Source organism: Carica papaya, chromosome 1 (genome assembly GCF_054855325.1).
Source record: "Carica papaya isolate Zhongbai chromosome 1, ASM5485532v1, whole genome shotgun sequence".
Lineage (NCBI taxonomy): Eukaryota > Viridiplantae > Streptophyta > Magnoliopsida > Brassicales > Caricaceae > Carica > Carica papaya.
In genome coordinates, this window is record NC_142309.1 from 5,914,250 (window position 1) to 5,933,748 (window position 19,499).

The 19,499-nt window shown below is 33.6% G+C and overlaps 1 protein-coding gene across 1 annotated transcript; it reads right to left on the minus strand.

The window, feature by feature from the left end:
• Window positions 1-15,139: 15,139 nt before the first annotated feature.
• LOC110820674 (Pollen Ole e 1 allergen and extensin family protein) lies at window positions 15,140-16,779 on the minus strand. Its single transcript, XM_022050240.2, has 2 exons — window positions 16,357-16,779; window positions 15,140-16,263 (listed from the first exon to the last, which is right to left on the minus strand). The coding sequence occupies exons 1-2, from the start codon at window positions 16,514-16,516 to the stop codon at window positions 15,401-15,403; spliced, it is 1,023 nt and encodes a 340-aa protein (XP_021905932.1). The 5' UTR covers window positions 16,517-16,779; the 3' UTR covers window positions 15,140-15,400.
• Between the last annotated feature and the right edge of the window lie 2,720 nt (window positions 16,780-19,499).

A 19,499-nucleotide genomic window follows, 5' to 3' on the forward strand; every position in this document is an offset into this window, starting at 1 on the left:
ACCATTTTGAAGAAGTTGCACGCAGTGAGGAAGTTGTCCTTGTATAGCTTTCTTGACATTGTTGACATCTTTCTCATGGTCGAGAAGGTAATCAAGCAATATTGGTGCCTTATCATTGTCACTCTCAATATTTTTTAAAACCTTCACCAAATCATCTACAGTTTTTGGAAAATATGTTGAATTTAGAGTCAAGCTAAGTTCTAGCCCTTTAGACTCCATCTCCTCTTCTATTTGTTTTTCTCTCATATCTCAAACTAACCAAACTCTCTTTAATTATTGTTTTTCCCTATCAGTATATCACCTCAAAAATCTATGTAAATGGAATGAATATGGTATGAGAAGGAGGCATTTTGCACAGTTATATAAGGAGAGCGATGTGAGGAGGAACAAAAAGTAGAAGGCGAGAATATGAAAAGAAATTACTAAGTGACAAATTACATTATAAAATGATATATCACGTGTATTTTTTATATATTTTTTCTAATCAACAAAAAAGTTACTTTAAAGTCTTAAAATTTTAAATTTTGAGATAAATTTTTAAATTTTTTAATAAAAACTCATTACATGATGGAATCATATTGAAAAATTTAAAAATCACAAAATAAGTATTTGTTGAGTCAACAAATGTAATAAAAATATATATTTACATCACTATCAACCACCATGTCATATATTCTTCTCAACACAATTGGGGGACTCTTTAGGAATTTCACTACAACTTATGGTGCTCTAATAGCTGAGTCAGACTTGAAACCTACAGTTACATATTCATATCTTGATAAGGTCCTTTTTTTAATGCCCTTCAGTTATTTGACCAACCCCCAAGCCCACATTTTATGTCCTTATTCTAATTATAAATTTTACACGTTACTTGTATATCTGGGCCTCACAATCAAAATCTTATATGTATTTATTATTTAAAAGGTAAAAAACGTAAAATTAGGTCAAATCATCCTAAAAAGTATATTATACTTTCTTTATATACTAGATATATCTGAATTAAATGTGTGTGAACATTATTAATAACGTCCAAATTAGATTTTCATTATCTTCACATGTGAGGTCATTGGTTTTCCACCGTTAAAATTTGAGTCACAATTTTTTAGTTTTTCAATTTGAAAATCTCTCCCTCTCTCTCTTTCACACTCAGATACACACACACACACACGTTTGCTCGCTCGCATAAGAAAACGATATGGTCAATTTTTTTTTAATCTCTTTTCTTTTGATGAAGAGAAAAAAAAAGAGTTGTAGTATAATTTAACTTTTCTTTCTTATGTTTTTGTTAAAATCAAGAAAGGTAACCAAGGTGATGCATAAATAAATTTGTGGAAAATGAGGGAACGTCTATTTTTGCCATTCGAATATTCATGCCACATAGACTATCAAGTACTGGTCAAGACTTAACCATTACTTTTGTCTTCTGTTGTATATTTATATGTTATTATATTTTTATTTTGTTATCAAAAATAATTTTTATTTAAAAAATTAAAGAATTATAAAATCTTCAACAGAATCTCATTGAATGCATAATATCTCATTTCATAAACACACTTTTTTCTAAAAGTAAAAAAAAGATATATCGTTTAAAAAATAATATATAATTTTGCTCTTTTTTATTATTTAGAGCTTTTGAATATAAATAAACAGTATTACAATTATATATATAATTTATATGAAGAAATAATTCAATCTTATTAAGCTTTATGGTCAGTTTCATATATTATATTCTTTTTCCTATTTCTTCATTTTATAGGCTAACCAAATATAAGTTTTTTCATTTTTTTTAAATTTTATTCCCAATCAACAATCTCAAAGTACCTTTACAAGCCTACTCAATAAGTAAACTAAATACATTATCAATTTATGTATTAATTATTTTATTTTGAATCATCAATAGGATATAACACCATTGGGTTAAATAGATTTACCAACAAGAAGAATGAGGATAATCAAATGGGTATATTACAGGACCTAAGTATGCACCATATGTATATATATATATATATGGTCACTAATTTATTAACTTAAAAACTGTTGGTAGATTTCTCTCAGAATCCTCCTTACTTCCACATTCACAACTGGGTGAGAATGTGTCCATCTTCTAGTTTTCCTCGAAAGCTTTCACTACATGTTGATTCGCATCATTATCATCATCATCGTCGTCATCAGTGAAGTTTGATTGTATCACATCGTGGTGACAAAATTGTCTAACGTGGTCATGATGAAGGCGATATCTCTATAATTAAAAAATTATATTTAACTATTAAAATTTAAAAATAAAAATAATATAAAAAAACTAATATTTAAATCAACCTGGTGATGACTCTTCACTTGCTCGCTAGTGAGCCCCTCAGCTTGTATGATTTCCTTAATTTGCTTTGAAGTAGTTGCTGACCATCAAAATAAAATAATAGTAGGTCAAATGAAACACTGTGAATATTTGAATAATATTTTTTTGGTTTAGCTTTATAATTCAACTAAGAAAAATAATTATTTATAAATAACTCAGGCGAATCATTTATTTAGTATGAAGACAAGCGAGACAATTAAATATAAATATAAAATTTACCAATAAAAGTTTTGAGAACTTTTTCTCCACTATTTTTCTTAATTTCGAGAAATGAAAATTTTAAGAAAAATTGGGGGAGCAGTGCTCATAATCCTTTTATTTCTTTAACTAGTTTTTCTTTAAAAAAATAAACAAGTAAAAGATTGGAGCAACTTTCTTTTTCTGAACTTCTTCTTATCTAAACATATTGATACTTTTAAAAATCATGTGTAAAGAAATATCTATATATGAAAATATAGATATGCATCAATTTTAACACCTAAAAAATACTTGTTGGAAACTCAAATCATATATTAAATTTGTCACTATCAATTTGTTACCTTTATCACCAACTAGTAGATCTAGAACCTAAACAAATCTCCCATGGAGCTCAGATGACCAAGATCTCCTCTTATTCTTCCAAATGGGTTGAGTCAATGGCATGGGGAAGCGATTCAGAGTTTCAAAGTCACTTTTCAAGTTTAATCCACCAAAAGCAAATGGTTCAATTTTAGGGACTTTTGCATCCCTTTGTTGAGCTCCCAAAACTTGCTTACCATGATCTGTATCAGGCACTTCGAGTTTAACAACGTGCTTACCATGTCTCTTCTCAAGCATATGTTTATTAGATCACACCCCTTTCCTGTTTTTCCTTAGTCTTCATTACTACTGTTTTCCCTTAGTCTCTATTACTACTGTTTTCCCTTAGTCTCCGTTACCAAATCAAACACAATCACATAAACTATGAACATGCACCTGGTAATGCAATCATATATTAAATCCCAAAATCACACAGTGGTCAAGTAAGACAGTAATACATGCATTTAAAATCCCAAACCAGATACCATCATGCCTTTAAACTGTAAAATAAATCAACAGAGAACAATGTCCGATTCAGGTTCCATTAGCAATCCGTAATTAATTATGCATAACTATTTAATTCGTACAAAACATCGTATTATTAATTATTTGAACTTCAATTCTATAATAGAAAATAGAGTGAAGGGTACTTAGTTGATTCGACACCGAAAACTAAGTGGTTACTGCGTCTACAGGCGGTCCTTGGATTCCCTAAATTTTTTTTGGGAATTGAAACGCTTACGGTACCTACAAATGTTCTAAATAAACCCAAAAATTAGTCTCAGGGCCTACTCGGCCAATTTTAAAAATTCAGCATAGTGGCTCCACCGTGCTCCGGCGACAGCGCCGCAGCCCGCAGCGACGATCCACCTCGGGTTAGCTATTTTCGGTCGAATTCAGTAAAATTTGTATCGGTTCCTGTGAGAAAATACACTTAGGACCCTCGGTGGGCTGAAAAAATATAAAAAATCAAAACTCACCGGCGGTGGGGCTCTCCGGTGCGGTGGATCCTCTGGCTCACATTGTGGTTGAGTGTTTTGCTCTGGTCAACCTGTAGAGAAAGAAACGGTGACTACAACGGTTGAAAAATCACATTAAACGGGAATCGGGAAGGGCCTCATCAGAGGAATTTTCTGAAACACCCTGCGGCGGCAGTGCCGAGCTTCGGCGGCGTTTTTCGGTCAATTGGCCAGTTTTTTCACTCTAATTTGGCTATGGGTGGGTTTGAAATATAATTTCGTGCAAGAGGAAAATTTTTTACCTTGTTTGGCGATCGAAAATTGCTTCGGTGCTACGGCGGGTGGCGATGGTCGGCTCCCTGACGATTGGGCTGTCTTCTCCAGCAAGTTCCTCCATCTCGACGCGGCTCACGCGATAAGGAGTAACTGAAATATGTTGGGTGCCTAACTGTAGGTCTATGGTGAATTCGAATTCTCTATCCACTATCTTGAATACAATTCTCTTTCTTGAGTTTGCCTAGTTAGAAAAAACAGTAGGGTTAAAGTATTCGACAAATAAGAAAACTTGCCATCAAGGAATAAGTACTAAATGATTTCATTAATTTGTAAATGGCTCCTCATTAGGAGGATTGAATACAACCTTCTTGCTAAAATAATCTACGGTAGCGTGATACGCCGCTAGCTAATTCATTCCTAAAATTACATCAAAGTCCCCCGTGTCTAATTCTATTAGGTCCACACTCAATTTTCTATCTGTTATCTCTATGACACAAGCCCTGTAGACAACTTCTAACAATAGTGTCATACTCCCAACAGTAGACACAAACAACATAGAATCAAGTTTATCAGGTAATACATTAAATTTGGATACAAAAACAGGTGAAACAAATGAATGTGATGCACCAGTATCAATCAAAACATGAGCAAGATAGTTACAGATAGTGTACATACCCTGTACTACGTCCGAGTTGGCTTTAGCATCCTGTTGGGTGAGATTGTAAGCTCTACCCTAGATAGGAGGTCTGCCCTGATTCTGGTTCCTTGGGCACTCTCTCGCATAACGTTGGGTACTACCACATATGCGACAGGTGTTGTTGAGGCGGTAGTAGGGTCGGTCCCGTGATCCCTGCCGCAATACTGATAGATCTTACCACGTCCTACCACTAGAGCCTGAGGGGGAGCCTGGATCACCGACCTGGGCCTCTTGTTCTGTTAGACAGACACAGTAGGTGCTGGCCTGCAGGGTGGAACTGAGGGAGGGTGTGGAAGCTCCTCTCCATCAGCTATGCCTTGGCTAGAACGACCGAATAGGTCTTGAGCTCCAACATGAACAAATGCTGCATGATCTCTAGGCGAAGGCCTCACTGGAACCTCCTAGCCTTCCTGCCCTTATCCAACAACGTCTCAGGGGAGTATCGGCCCAACTCCAGGAACTTACGAGCATATTCTGACACAGTTATATTTTCCTAGACCAAGTGGACGAACTCTATCTCCTTCAGATGTCAGAGATGCTCTGGGAGGTACTCTACATGAAAGGTTACTAGGAATTGTTCCCAAGTAACTGGAACCGGTAGGGTGGTATGTTTGAGTTTCCACTAGTGGTCTACTTCTCCCACTAGCATGTAGGTAGCAAGGGTGACTTTCTGCTCAGAAGTCACCCCTAAGGTCTTGAAGACCTTCTCTGTCTCTGCCAACCAGTACTCGGTATCTTCAAAAAAGGATCCCCCTGCAAAAATGGCTGAGTTTAGTTTCTTATACCTCTCTATGTAGCCTGGGTCAATCGTGGGAGGAACTGGATCCCGTGAAAAAGGGACTGGGCTAGGCTGAGGGTAGACTGGGGGGCCCTGTGGTGGTACTTGCTTATACGGTGGGGGCATCGGATTATACTGTGGCGGTGTCAGGCGATACTGTGGCTGAGGTACCAAATCATATTGCGGTGGTGCCGGGTGGTACTGTGGAGGAGCAGGGTCATACCGGGGTGACTCGGGATCCTCTTGCTGCAATGGTGGCTCAACCTGTGGCAGCGGGGGAAGGTCAGGTAGCTCCCTCCTCTCCTTTTTGCCCTGCTGGGTAGCAATAAGTCTCTCTATCATCTCAAATATCCTGTCAACGTCCTCTCTAAGCGAACTATCCTAGGCTGCTCGGTTTAGTGGGGGTATTCCTCTTCTCATCTCTCTGTACCTGCATTTCACAAGGAATGGTTGAGTGATAATTCATTGGTTTTGTGTTTCTCTAAGTATTATTGTGTAAGGGACGAGTCTGAGGAACACAGCTCTGATACCAACTCTAACGACCCCAGAAATCCAAAAGGAAATATATAATAATTTAAGTGCGGAAGCGAAATAAAAAGTTAAGATTTACATCCTTTACACAATAACTTAAAAGTATTAAACAAATATCACGAAATAAATTCTCTGAAAGAAACACAAGAAATGAGAAAAACAGAGAAAAACTATAAAGTATCTAGCATCTACTCGCAGTCTTCTTACGGATCGGGCTTGGGAATCAGGTTCTCTTGATCTGAAATAGTTAAATAAGGAATGAGCTACATTAGCCCAGTAAGAACATCACACTATATCATTGTCACAGAAGTAAAGGTTGGTAGAAAATCAAAACAACCAATGGAACAGTAGATTTAAACCAATACATTCATTTAAAATAAAACCATTTACTTTTTTACTTACCATTGGGGAATTCATGAAAATAAATTATAGAAATAATAATATCATACAGATCATAATTTTATGCATAATCAACCATCACAGAATATATTATAAATTCATATCCATTAACAATAAATGAACTCGTAATCGTTTCTCGTTTCACCAGCCTACTAGTATCCATGGGAATCCATAGGGGTGTCCCTGCTACACTTGAACTTTTTTCCTTAACAATCTCAATTATAGAACCGTCCCCATACTCCATTCGATATTAGCGTCAAGACATTAAACCTCAATACCCCGTCTGATATGAGGGTGGAACGAGTTGTCCCTATACCTCATCCGGTATGAGCGCCAAATTACCAAGTCTCCATACCTCGTCCGGTATGAGACAACGTTCACGATAGGGTTCCCTATGAACCTGATCCGTCTACCATCTCTCAGGATATCTAGTGAGGCTGTCAACTTAACTGTTTATTATATCACACCATTTTTCTGTTTTTCCTTGGTCTCTGTTACCAAATCAAACACAATCACATAAATAATGAACACGCACCCAGTTATGCAATCATATCTTAAATCTCAAAATCGCACAGTAGTCAAGTAAGATAGTAATACATGAATTTAAAACCCTAAACCAGATACCATCATGCCTTTAAACTGTAAAATAAATCAACAGAAATCAACAGAGAACAATGTCCGATTCAGGCTCCATTAGCAATCTGTAATTAATTATACATAACTATTTAATTTGTATAAAAGACCATATTATTAATTATTTGAATTTCAATTCTATAATAGAAAATAGGGTGAAGGGTTCTTACTTGATTCGACGCCGAAAATAAAGTGGTTACTACGCCTACGGGCAGTCTCTGGGTTCTTTGAATTTTTTTTTAGAACTGAAACGCACTTACGGTACCTACAAATGCCCCAAATAAACTTAAAAATAAGTCCCAGGGCCTACTCGGCTAATTTTGGAAATCCAGCATGGCGGCTCCGCTGCACTCCGGTGACGGCGCTGCCGCTTGCCGCGGCGATCCACCTTGGGTTGGCTATTTTCGGCCGTTTTCGGCCGAATTCAACCAAATTTGCATCAGTTCCTGCGAAAAAACATACTTAGGACCCTCGGTGGGCCGAAAAATATAAAAAATCAAAACTCACCGGTGGTGGGGCTCTCCGATGCGGCGGCTCCTCCGGTTCACGTTGCGGTTGAGTGTTTTGCTTTGGTCAACCTGTAGAGAAGAAAACAGTGATCACAACAGTGGAAAAATCACATCAAACAGAATCAGGAAGGGCCTCATCGGAGGCGTTTTTCGAAATACCCTGCGGCGGCATTTTTTGGCCAATTAGCCAGTTCTTTCACTCTGATTTTGCCATGGGTGAATTTGAAATTGAATTTTGTGCAATAAAGGAAATTTTCACCTTATTTGGCAGTCGAAAATTGCTCTGGTGCAGCGACAGATGGCGGAGGTCGGCTCCCCGGCAGCTTAGCTGTCTTCTTCGGCGATGGGCTCTGGCGGCTAGGGTTAGGGTTTGGGTACGGATGGAGTTATTTATATCCATCCGCTTTTGATCTAGGCCGTCCATCGCTTTTGATCTGAACCGTTCGATCGCGATTAAATAAGGAGTGAATCTCGACCGTTCATCGCAATTCAATCTGGACCGTCTGTGCGCGATTCAATCTGGGCCGTCTATGCACGATGCAATTTGGGCCGTCCATGCGCGTTTTCAATCTGGGCCGTCCGTGCGCGCGGGAATGGATCTCAGTCGTTGGATTGTGTGCACGCGGATCGCCCATGTGGCTCCCCTGGCGTGGCCTCCCGTGTCAGTGCCTCTACCTCTTGGCGCATCCTGATTGGTCGGGGCTGCTGACCGAGCATCTGATGTACCGTAACTTTTTTAAATTGCGTTATTACCTCTGGTTTCTGATTTTTTTTTTTCAAAAATACCATCAGAACCCAAATTTTCACTCATTTTCCCCAAAATTATTTTCAAATTAATCCTTAACAAATTTTACCCCTTTTTTTCATTAAATTAAAATAAAATAAAATAAATTAAATTAAATAAATTAATATCTATTAAAAAAATAAAAAATAAAATTAAAATTATTATTGGGTGTTACATTTACTATAACTCACAGTGCTTCAATAGTTGAGTCAAACTTGAAACCTACTATTACATATTCATATCTTCATAAGATCTTTTTTTTTTTAATGCTCCTCAGTTATTTGACCAGCCCCCAAGCCCACGTTTTCTATCCTTCTTCTAATTTTAAATTTTACCCGTTACAAGTATGTATGGACTTTACAATCAAAATCTTATATGTATTTATTATTTAAAAAGTAAAAAACGTAAAATTTATGTCAAATTATCCTGAAAAGCATATTATACTTTCTTTACATACTAGATATATCTGAATTAAATGTGTATGAACACCATTAATAACGTCCAAATTTGATTTTTTACTTACCATTGGTTTTCCCCCATTAAAATTTGAGTCACAATTTTTTTAGTTTTTCAATTTGAAAATCTCTCTCTCTCTCTCTCTCACACACACACACACTTGCTCGCTCGCATATTGGTGTATAAATTCTAAATAAACTTAAATAACTAAGATTGATTTACTATAGACCCAATTAGAAAATTAGTTACAAATTAGCACACATAATTTTTGTAAGAAAATAAGAAAATGATATGGACAATTTTTTTTTTTAATCTCCTTTCTTTTGATGAAGAGAAAAAACAAAAGAGTTGTAGTTTAATTCAACTTTTCTTTCTTATGTTTTTGTCAAAATCAAGAAAGGTAACCGAGGTGATGCATAAATAAATTCGTGAAAAACGAGAAAATGCATATTTTTGCCATTGGAATATTCATGCCACATAGACTATCAGGTAATGGTCAAGATTTAATTGTTACTTTGTCTTCTGTTGTACATTTATATTTTATTATATTTTTATTTTGTTATCAAAAATAATTTTTATTTCAAAAATATAAGAATTATAAAAGCTTCAACAGAATCTCATTGAATGCATATTATCTCCTTTCATATACAGACCTTTTTCTAAAAGTAGAAAAAAGATATATCGTTTAAAAAATAATATATAATTTTGCTCATTTTTATTATTTAGAGCTTTTGAATATAAATAAATAGTATTAGAATTATATATCTACTTTATATAAAGAAATAATTCAATCCTATTGAGCTTTATAGTCAGTTTCATAAATTATGTTCTATTTCCTATTTTTTCATTTTATAAGCTTACCAAATATAAGTTTTTTCATTTTTTTTTATTTTATACCCAATCAACAATCTCAAAGTTCCTTTACAAGCCTTCTCAATGAGGAAACTAAATACATTATCAATTTATGTATTAATTATCTTATTTTGAATCATTAAAAGGATTGGGTTAAATATATTTATCAACAAGAAGAATGAGGATAATCAAATGGGTATAATACAGGACCTAAGTATGCGCCATATATATATATATGTATATATGGTCACTTATTTATTAACTCTTAGTAGATTTCTCTTAGAAACCTCCTTTATTTCCACATTCACAACTGGGTGAAATCATCTAGTTTTCCTTGAAAGCTTTCACTGCATGTTGATTCACATCATTATTATCATCATCGTCATCATCAGTGAAGTTTGATCATATCACATCGTAGTGACAGCATTGTCTAACGTGGTCTTGATGAAGGCAATATCCCTACAATTAAAAAATTATATTTAACTATTGAAATTTAAAAATAAAAATCATAGAGAAAAAGCTAATATTTAAATCAACCTGGAGATTACTCTTCACTTGCTCACTAGTGAGCCCTTCAACTTGCATGATTTCCTTAATTTGCTTAGGAGTAGCCACTGCCCATCAGAGTAAAATAATAGTAGGTCAAATGAAATATCATTAATATTTGTATAATATTTTTTAGTTTAACTTTATAATTCAAGTGAGAAAAATAATTAATTATAAAAAAATCAAGATAATCATTTATTTAGTATGAGGACAAATAAGACAATTAAATAAAAATATAAAATTTACCAATACAAATTTTGAAAACTTTTTCTTCACTATTTTTCTTAATTTTGAGAAATGCAAATTTTAAGAAAAATTCGGGGAGCAGTGCTCATAATCCTTTTATTTCTTTTACTAGTTTTTCTTTAAAAAAATAAACAAGTAAAGGATTAGAGCACCTTTCATTTTTTGAACTTTTTTCGATCTAACCATATTGATACTTTTAGGTATCATGTGTAAAGAAATATCTATATATAAAAATATATATATGCATTAATTTTAACACCTAAGAAATACTTGGTGGAAACTCAAATCATATATTAAATTTGTCACTATCAATTTGTTACCTGCATCACCACCTAGTAGATCTAGAGCCTGAACAAATCTCCCATGGAGCTCAGATGACCAAGATCTCCTCTTATTCTTCCAAATGGGTTGAGTCAATGGCATGGGGAAGTGATTCAGAGTTTCAAAGTCACCTTTCAAGTTTAATCCACTAAAAGCAAATGGTTCAATTTTTGGGACTTTTGCATCCCTTTGTTGAGCTCCCAACACTTGCTTACCATGATTTGTACTAGGCACTTCGAGTTTGACAACCTGCTTACCATGTTTTTTCTCAAATATATGCGACCCAATAATTTGTTTTTCATGACCTACCTCCATAATTGGGATTGATGAAGCCTGCTTATTAAGACTTAACCTTAATTCGGGTATATGGGGGTTAAAATCTTGTTTGCCATGCAACAATTTTACCTCTGGTATTTCATGAATGACCTCTTTGTTGTTCTCATTTCCCCAATTAAATGCACTTGGAACTATATTGAATGTCATAAATGGCCTCTTCTTATTGTTCCCTTTGCATTGTTGTACCTTTAATTTTATAATAAATGCATAACAATATGCAATTAGTACTAAACCTTTACCAAAGATATAATAAATGAGGGTACGATTTATGAAACTAAAGAAATGTAAAGAAAATTTTATAATAATTTGAATCTTAGTGGTATACCGGATTAGTAGAATTAACCAATACTTTCCCCTTCTTATCATCGTTGTTATCATCAGTGATAAATTCATAAAGTAGCTGAGCAGAATGAGCGGCGATTGAATCATTCTCTTCTTTGGTAGATTTTTTAGAGATTATTGGCTTTTGATCATGATGACCAAACATATTTAGTGGTAAAATAAACTCTTGGAGTGCAATCTTTTTCTTCGAAAACATATTATGAATAACTATATAACAAAATAAAAAAATAAATATCATTAATAAAGACTTTTTAAAATCATTAAAACTTTGTTAATATATGAGAGTAAAACTTTTCTTAAGATATATATGTGTAAATATGTGTGAGAAGAGTAAAAAATTTAATAAAATCATAATAAGATCCTAATTACCATTTTGAAGAAGTTGCACGCAATGAGGAAGTTGTCCTTGTATAGCTTTCTTGACATTGTTGACATTTTTCTCATGGTTGAGAAGGTAATCAAACAATATTGGTACCTTATCATTATCACTCTCAATTTTTTTTAAAACCTTCACTAAGTCATCTATAGTTTTAGGAAAATATGTTGAATTTAAAGTCAAGCTAAGTTCTAGTCCTTTAGACTCCATCTCCTCTCTATTTATTTTTTTCTCAGATCTCAAACTAACCAAACTCTCTTTAGCTATTGTCTTTCTCTAGATGTCTCTCACCTCATAATTCTATGAAAATGGAATGAATATTATATGAGAAGGAGGCATGTTACATAGTTATATAGGGAGAGTGATGTGAGGGGGAGGAAAAAGTTAAAAGGGCAGAATGTGAAGAGAAATTACTAAGTGACAAATTACATTATAGAATGATGTATCACGTGTAATTTTTATATATTTTTTTCAACTCAATAGAAAAGTGACTTTAAAGTCTTAAAATTTTAAATTTTGAGATAAATTTTTAAATTTTTTTAATAAAAACTTATTACATGATAGAATCATATTGAAAAAAATTAAAAATAACAAAATAAGTATTTGTTGAGTCAACAAATATAATAAAAATGTATATTCACATTATTATCAACTACCATGTCATATGTTCTTTTCAACACAATTGAGGGGCTCTTTTAAGAATTTCACTACAACTTACAGTACCCCAATGGTTTAGTTAGACTTGAAACCTACAGTTACATATTTATATCTGGTAAGGTCCTTTTTTTAATGCTTCTCAGTTATTTGACCAACCTCAAACCCATGTTTTTTATCCTTATTCTAACTTTAAATTTTACATGTTACTAGTATATATAGACCTCACAATCAAAATCTCATATGTGATTATTATTTAAAAACTAAAAAAAAAATGTAAAATTTAAGTCAAATCATCCTAAAAAGTAATTATACTTTCTTTGTATACTAGATATATATGAATTAAATGTGTGCGAACACAATTAAAAACGTCTAAATTTGATTTTCATTATCTTCACATGTGAGCCCATCAGTTTTTCGCCGTTAAAATTTGAGTTTCAATTTTTTAGTTTGAAAATCTCTCTCTTACACATATACACACACTCTCTCTCTCTCTCTCTCTCACACACACACACACAGCGCACGTGCATTTGCTCGCTTGTATTAGTGTATTAAATTCTAAATAAACTTAAATAACTCATACTGATTTACTGTAAAACCCAAGTTAGAAAACTATTTACTTATTAGCACACAAAACTTTGTAAGAAAATAAAAAATAATAATATTGACAATTTTTTTAGCGTCTTTTTTTAGAAGAAAAATAAAAAGTTATAGTTTAATTCAACTTTTCTTTCTTATGTTTTTGTCAAAATCAAAAAAGGTAAATGAAGTGATGTAGAAATAAATTTGTGGAAAGCGAAGAAACACTTATTTTTGCCATTAAAATATTTATGCCACATAAAGTATTAGTTATTAATCAAGGCTTAACAGTTACTTTGTATTCTATTGTACATTTATATTTTATTATATTTCTATCATATTTTTATTTTAATAGTACTAATTATTTTGTTATTAGAAGTAATTTTCATTTTTAAAAAATGAGAATCATAAAAGGTTTAATGAAATCTCACAAAATACACATTATCCCTTTTCACATACACACACTTTCTTCTAAAAGTAGAAAACAGATACCTCGTTTGAAAAATAATATGTAGTTTTCCTCTTTTTAGTTAATTTAGAACTTTTGAATTTAAAAAAATAATACTAAAATTATATATCTACTTTATAGTAAGAAATAATTCAATCATATTGAGCTTTATGATCAGTTTCATATATTATGTTCTCTTTCTTATTTCTTCATTTTATGGGCCAAATGTAATTTTCTTTTTTTATAAATCCCAATCAACAATCTCAAAGTACATTTACAAGCCTACTCAATAAGTAAACTAAATACATTATCAATTTATGTATAAATTATATTATTTTGAATCATCAAAGGGATATAACAACATTGTGTTAAATATATTTACCAACAAGAAGAATGAGGATAATCAAATGGGTATAGTAGTCATTTTCTTTCTCTACAAAAAAAAAAATTGTCTTTAGTAAAAATACCAAAGCAAAGAAAAAGTTGAAGAAAAAAAATTATTAAACAAGTCACAATTAATAATAAAAACTAATTGTTTGAGATTTTTTGGTCGAGTTAAAAATGAAAAATTGAAGAAATAGTTTTTGGAAATCTAGAAAAATGAAGGAAATAGAAAAATAAAATAAAATAAATAATAGACTAAAAATCAATTTGGCTGAATTATTTTTAGTACAAGAGTATATATGTAATTTTACTGCTCTCCCTAATTTAACAGACAACAAAAATATTTTATTAGTTAAGTAGATTTAACCCATAGGAAAGATAAGTCTTGTTCGATTGATTACAATATAATTTATATAGATTTCTGTATTTAATCATGTGCAATTGAGAGTATCAGTCAAATGATCAAAGTGTGAGTTAACATCTTTAATTGACTTGTAAAAGTAGAAGAGAAATTTTTAATAAAAATATAATTTACGAAAAGTTGTCCAAGTAGCTATATGATACAAGAGGAAAACTGCAAAGGAACAAAGAGGATGAGAAAGAGGAGGAACTACTAGAGACCATGAATAAAGGAATCTATCAGACCGGAAGCAGAGAAAGAATGGAAGTTATTTGTTGAAGAATGGGAGGGGAGGAGTGAACTATTCGATTTGGCTAAAATATTTATGATTAGCACATATTAGTAACTTGTGATATTTTAGTTTTTACACTGGATTGTCAAACTGCATACAAAAAGTTTAAATCATGTACTACTAATAATTTAATTTAAGGTTGAACTTTTGATCTTTAGTAGTTTAGATCCAGAAGTTATTAAATTTTAGGGACAAACCTTGTTGAGTTAATGGTGTTTGGGCTTGGGCCAGTATAAAATTATTATTTTTTTAGATATATACCATTTGCAGGAGAATCATTATTTATACCCATTTAAATTTTCTGTTTCTTCCTGGCTTCAAAGAGATTTTAGACTAGAAGTATCTTTCCTTATTTTTTTCCCCCTAAATTCTTAGAATACTTGGCTCAATTGGCCAAATATTTCAAAACAAGTTTAACGAAAAGCAAGGATTTACAAAATAAAGCCTTTCAGCACTTTATTCTAAGTACAATAATTTTTGGTGTCCTATCCTTGTTATTGGCAACAAACACATGCATTACATCAATCCAAAAAACAACCAAACCCCACTTGTTTCTGGAAAAACTAATAACAAAATGTCATATCATAGATCTATTTAACAATAAAATGCTTGAGGAGAAAAGTAGCCTGGTATGAATATTATTGTCGAAGAGATATTGTACATGGAAGAGTAAATTATAGACAATCATCAACTAAGGAGATTGTGTTTTTGGTAAAGAAGATGCAGGAGGAATCCCAGGAAATCCAGGGGAAGGTGGGAATGTGATAGGAGGGAAAGGGAATGGAAAGACTGGAGGTGGAGGTGATGGAGTTAGGCCTGGAATAGTAATTGGTGGCAGAGGAATGATTGGAGCTGGAGGCGGCTGAAATGGGTTGGGAGGAAGAACTGAAGGAGGCTGAAATGGGTTTGGAGGAAATATTGAAGGAGGTGGAAATAAAGGGTTTGGTGGAAAGAAAAAATCAGGCTTTGCTACTTTCTGGTCTGAAACTTGACTTGTTCTAACAGGTTTTGTTTGTTTAGTCTTGTCAGTCAATGGTGGAAATCCAGGGAGGCCTGGAAGAGGTGGAAGAGGAGGAAGTTGTGGCAATGGTGGTAATCGAGGAAGTAGAGGGAGAGGAGGAAGATGGTAAGGGTCCTGAGGAGGAAGATCAGGCTGTAATGGTTCTTGAACTGGATAAGGAAATGGTGGAATATCAGTAGAGGGAATTCCAGTCTTGTGTGAAATGGGTTCGTGTGAATTCTGGATGCTTGGCTTTTGGTTGCAGACATTTGGTTGATTCTGTGGCTTGAAGGTGAAAAACCCAGCTGAGAATATGTGAATTCCTTGCTTTCTTGACTTGAGATGAAGTGAAGATGAAGTTGCTGTTGAAGCCACAGCACAGTATGGTTCGCTGCTCTTCAGCAACTTCACTCTGCAACCCTTTATTTTCTTGACATGTTTGCTAACCGAGAAAGGTAAACGAACCTGGAATTCTCCACGTTCATCAGTCTTCACTTCTTGTCTGAAACTTGGCCTTGAAGTCCCATCTTCGCATTCTACCTCTACAGAAGCACCTGCATATTCAAAATCCCACAGAAGTATGTCAAGAAAAAATCAGAGAAAAAAAGTGCTTCAGTATGAAATAATGGTTTGGTGAAATGAATTACCTGAAATGAAATGACTGCTCCTTGAGAAATCCTCATGGAAACATGTGTCACAGTAGACAGTTCCAACAACAACAGCAGATGGGAGCTTCCTCTCATTTCTAGCCTCTGAGAGAAAACTGATGGAGAGACTGAGAATAAATACTATCAAAATCCAAGACATTTTCAAGCTTTCCAGGTAGCTAAAGACTTTGAGCAAGAAAAGAGCAATACAAAAGTGTTGGATTTATAGGAGAAAAGAAAAACTGTTGCTTTTACTGCATTCTCCTTATACCCATCTACACATTCTTAATCATGTATGTATACATATATAAAATAAGCTTTTAAGAAAGTATTTTGGACTGACCCATCAAGTCTCTTTATGTAATTCATGCAAAAACCAGTCAACTGCAAACTAGCAGCCGTGAATTGTAGGTTTAAATTCCTACCACTAAACAGCTCAAAAGGTTACAAGGTAAATTTTAGAAGGATGGAGATTCAAGTAGGGTAAAGATAAGTTCCAAAAAGGGTTGTACTGGTTCAATTCTGGTCACACTTATCTGGGTTTGTTTCTTTGTTGGTGTGAAATTGCAAAAGGATATGGTTGGCTCCCTGTTGGGTCACGAGAGAATTAGGGTAGCCACAAGTTTTTTATGTGCCCATGAAAAAAATAAAATTGGAGAATGTGTTTGTTTGCTGGGTTTATTTTATTCACATCACTTCTTTTAAATGAATGAATTCAAGGCACCGAATGTATAGGCTCCTAAAAATTATGGTTGTAATTCCCAAAGAAGATTATGAGGATAAGTTTGCTTCTCTGAGTTTACACAGCTTTACACCAAGATGCTTATGTTTTCAGAGCTATGTCTCATGTGACCAGTGTCATAATGTGGGTGAAGGATGAACAAATCATTTTTGGAACTTCTTTGCCCAGTTTATGTCTGGACTTCTTTAGCACAGGATCTACATGATTCAGTTTATGACTGTTCTCAGTTTCTTGGAGAGATATTAAGGTGTTTGACACATTTATATAGATTAAAATGCATGTGTAGTCAAATATATTTCTTTAGTTGAATTGGTTATTTAATATCTATTAGGAATAAGTAAGGATTTAGTTCCAGGTTTAAGTAAACATTTATTTTGTGTTACATTTGGGTTATAATTCTAAAAATTAAGTGTACAATATATAAATTATAGTTGATTAGAAACTAAATTATATTTTTAGATTTAAAAATTTGAAGTAAATAATTATTACCAAAATGATTTTTATATTTGAAAATTATAGAATATATAATTTGTAATTAATTTTTGATAGTTTATGCGGAAGGAACTATGATTTGAGTTCATAGAGGAGAGAAAACCATGTTGCTCTGGATCAGCTCTCTACTTAGGGTTTATGAGAAGAATATCATATTATTGTTCATGTATTATTGTAATTCTATTTTGAAGAATATGTATAACTCTTATAATTGTCGTGCAACAAGAAAATTTATTAAGTATTCTAAAAATACAAACGAGTTGAAAACTAAAAAAATGTGATTGTCACACGTTAAATCTTTAAACTATATAATCTTTTGACAATTAGTGGGGAATAAATAAATTATGTTTCCCACATACATACTTGAAAAGATAATTTTGTTTTTTTTTTTCTTCACGGGTCTTATAAGGACAGGTAATGCCTCAATTCTCATCTTCACGAGATGACTTGAGACTCTCACATCATCCCACCTATGCTTTCTTTTGCTTTTCTCCTAATTTCTTTCTTTTGGAAGGTATATTTTGATTAAACCACCTGTATTTTGCTGGATGTTCCATACGGAGATTTCATATAGTAAATTATTATTATATACATATATATATATATATTTTTGGAAGGGTATATGTTTGAAAAATTAAAGGAGTCACTGTTGGCACTTGAATTTATTGTTGTAATTCTGCAATTTTTTTAAGATTCAAGTGACAAAATGCGTTTTACGCATTAAAATCACTATATACTCTTTAAATTATTATTTTTATTTTAGTTTTTCTCATATATTGGTAGTTTATGTCTTACTAATATGGGAGCATATTGTAACAACCCGGTTTAAGAAAAACAAACCCAACTCATCTGCTTCTTAGAAGTAGAAAAAGCCAAAACGACGTCGTTTTAAAAAACTCCAAAAACGATGACGTTTTGATATGAATGAAGGAAAAATAGATACAGGTGAAACGATGTCGTTTTGAGAGCATCAAAACGATATTATTTTAGTACATCATTTTGGTGACAGAAAAAAGAAAAAAAATTTAGGACTACTAGAGGCGTGTACGCCTCTGGTTGCCAAAGAAGACGCGGAGGAGGTCGAAACCTGCACGTTGAAGAAAAAGGAAGAAGAGGCGCGCAGGGCTCTTCGTCTTCCCTTCTATTAAAGGAGAAAGGGAAGAAATAAGAAAGGAGAGAGAAAGCAGAGAGAGAAAGAGACCTGTGAGTGGGAGTTGCGGCTGCCACCGACTTGCACGAGGTGGTTTGTGACGATGCACGGCTCTCTTCGCGGCAAGCAGAAGAGTCGAGATGACTCTGCAAACTGTGCGATTGGAAACCCAGAGGAATCACTTTATGACTTGCAACCGAAGAAGAAGGAGATCCACGGTGGTTGGTCACGCGATTTCGCATATTCCTGGCTCTTTCCGGTGCAATTTCACCATGTACGCACTGAATCCATGTGCAAGAAATATTTCACGATGAATTCTGGTCAATTCATGATAGTTTGTGGCGGCGCGCGGTGGTCCAGCAGTGGTCCGGCGGTGCTGCTCTGGCAGTAGCACGTTGTGAATTAGAGACATGTGTGTGGTGGCGCGTGGCAATTTCGGTGACCGGGGTCGCCTGTCTATGGTAAATCTCGATCCGCTTTTATATTTTAATTATGTTCACAAGTAATCGTCATTTAACCCACATGTTTTTGTTTATAACAAGAAAATTATCTAAATAATAATCGGGATTCAGATAAGACTGTACACTCGAATCAATAAGTATTCCAATATTTTTTGATTCGATTGTAGGTAATAGATTAGGTTAGTCTCATTCAGATGCACTCATATTTTATGAAAATTATTTTTTGTCAAAACGAATTGTTTACAGACTTTATAAACTGTTTAAGTTTTCTACCACAAGTTCTGTGAACTCATCATAT

Excerpts from the sequence above, each read along its gene's own strand:
- LOC110820674 (XM_022050240.2), bottom strand. The coding sequence starts at position 16,516 with ATGTCTTGGATTTTGATAGTATTTATTCTCAGTCTCTCCATCAGTTTT. Across the intron at positions 16,264-16,356 it reads GAGCAGTCATTTCATTTCAG|GTGCTTCTGTAGAGGTAGAA; the intron begins GTAATTCATTTC and ends TTGAATATGCAG.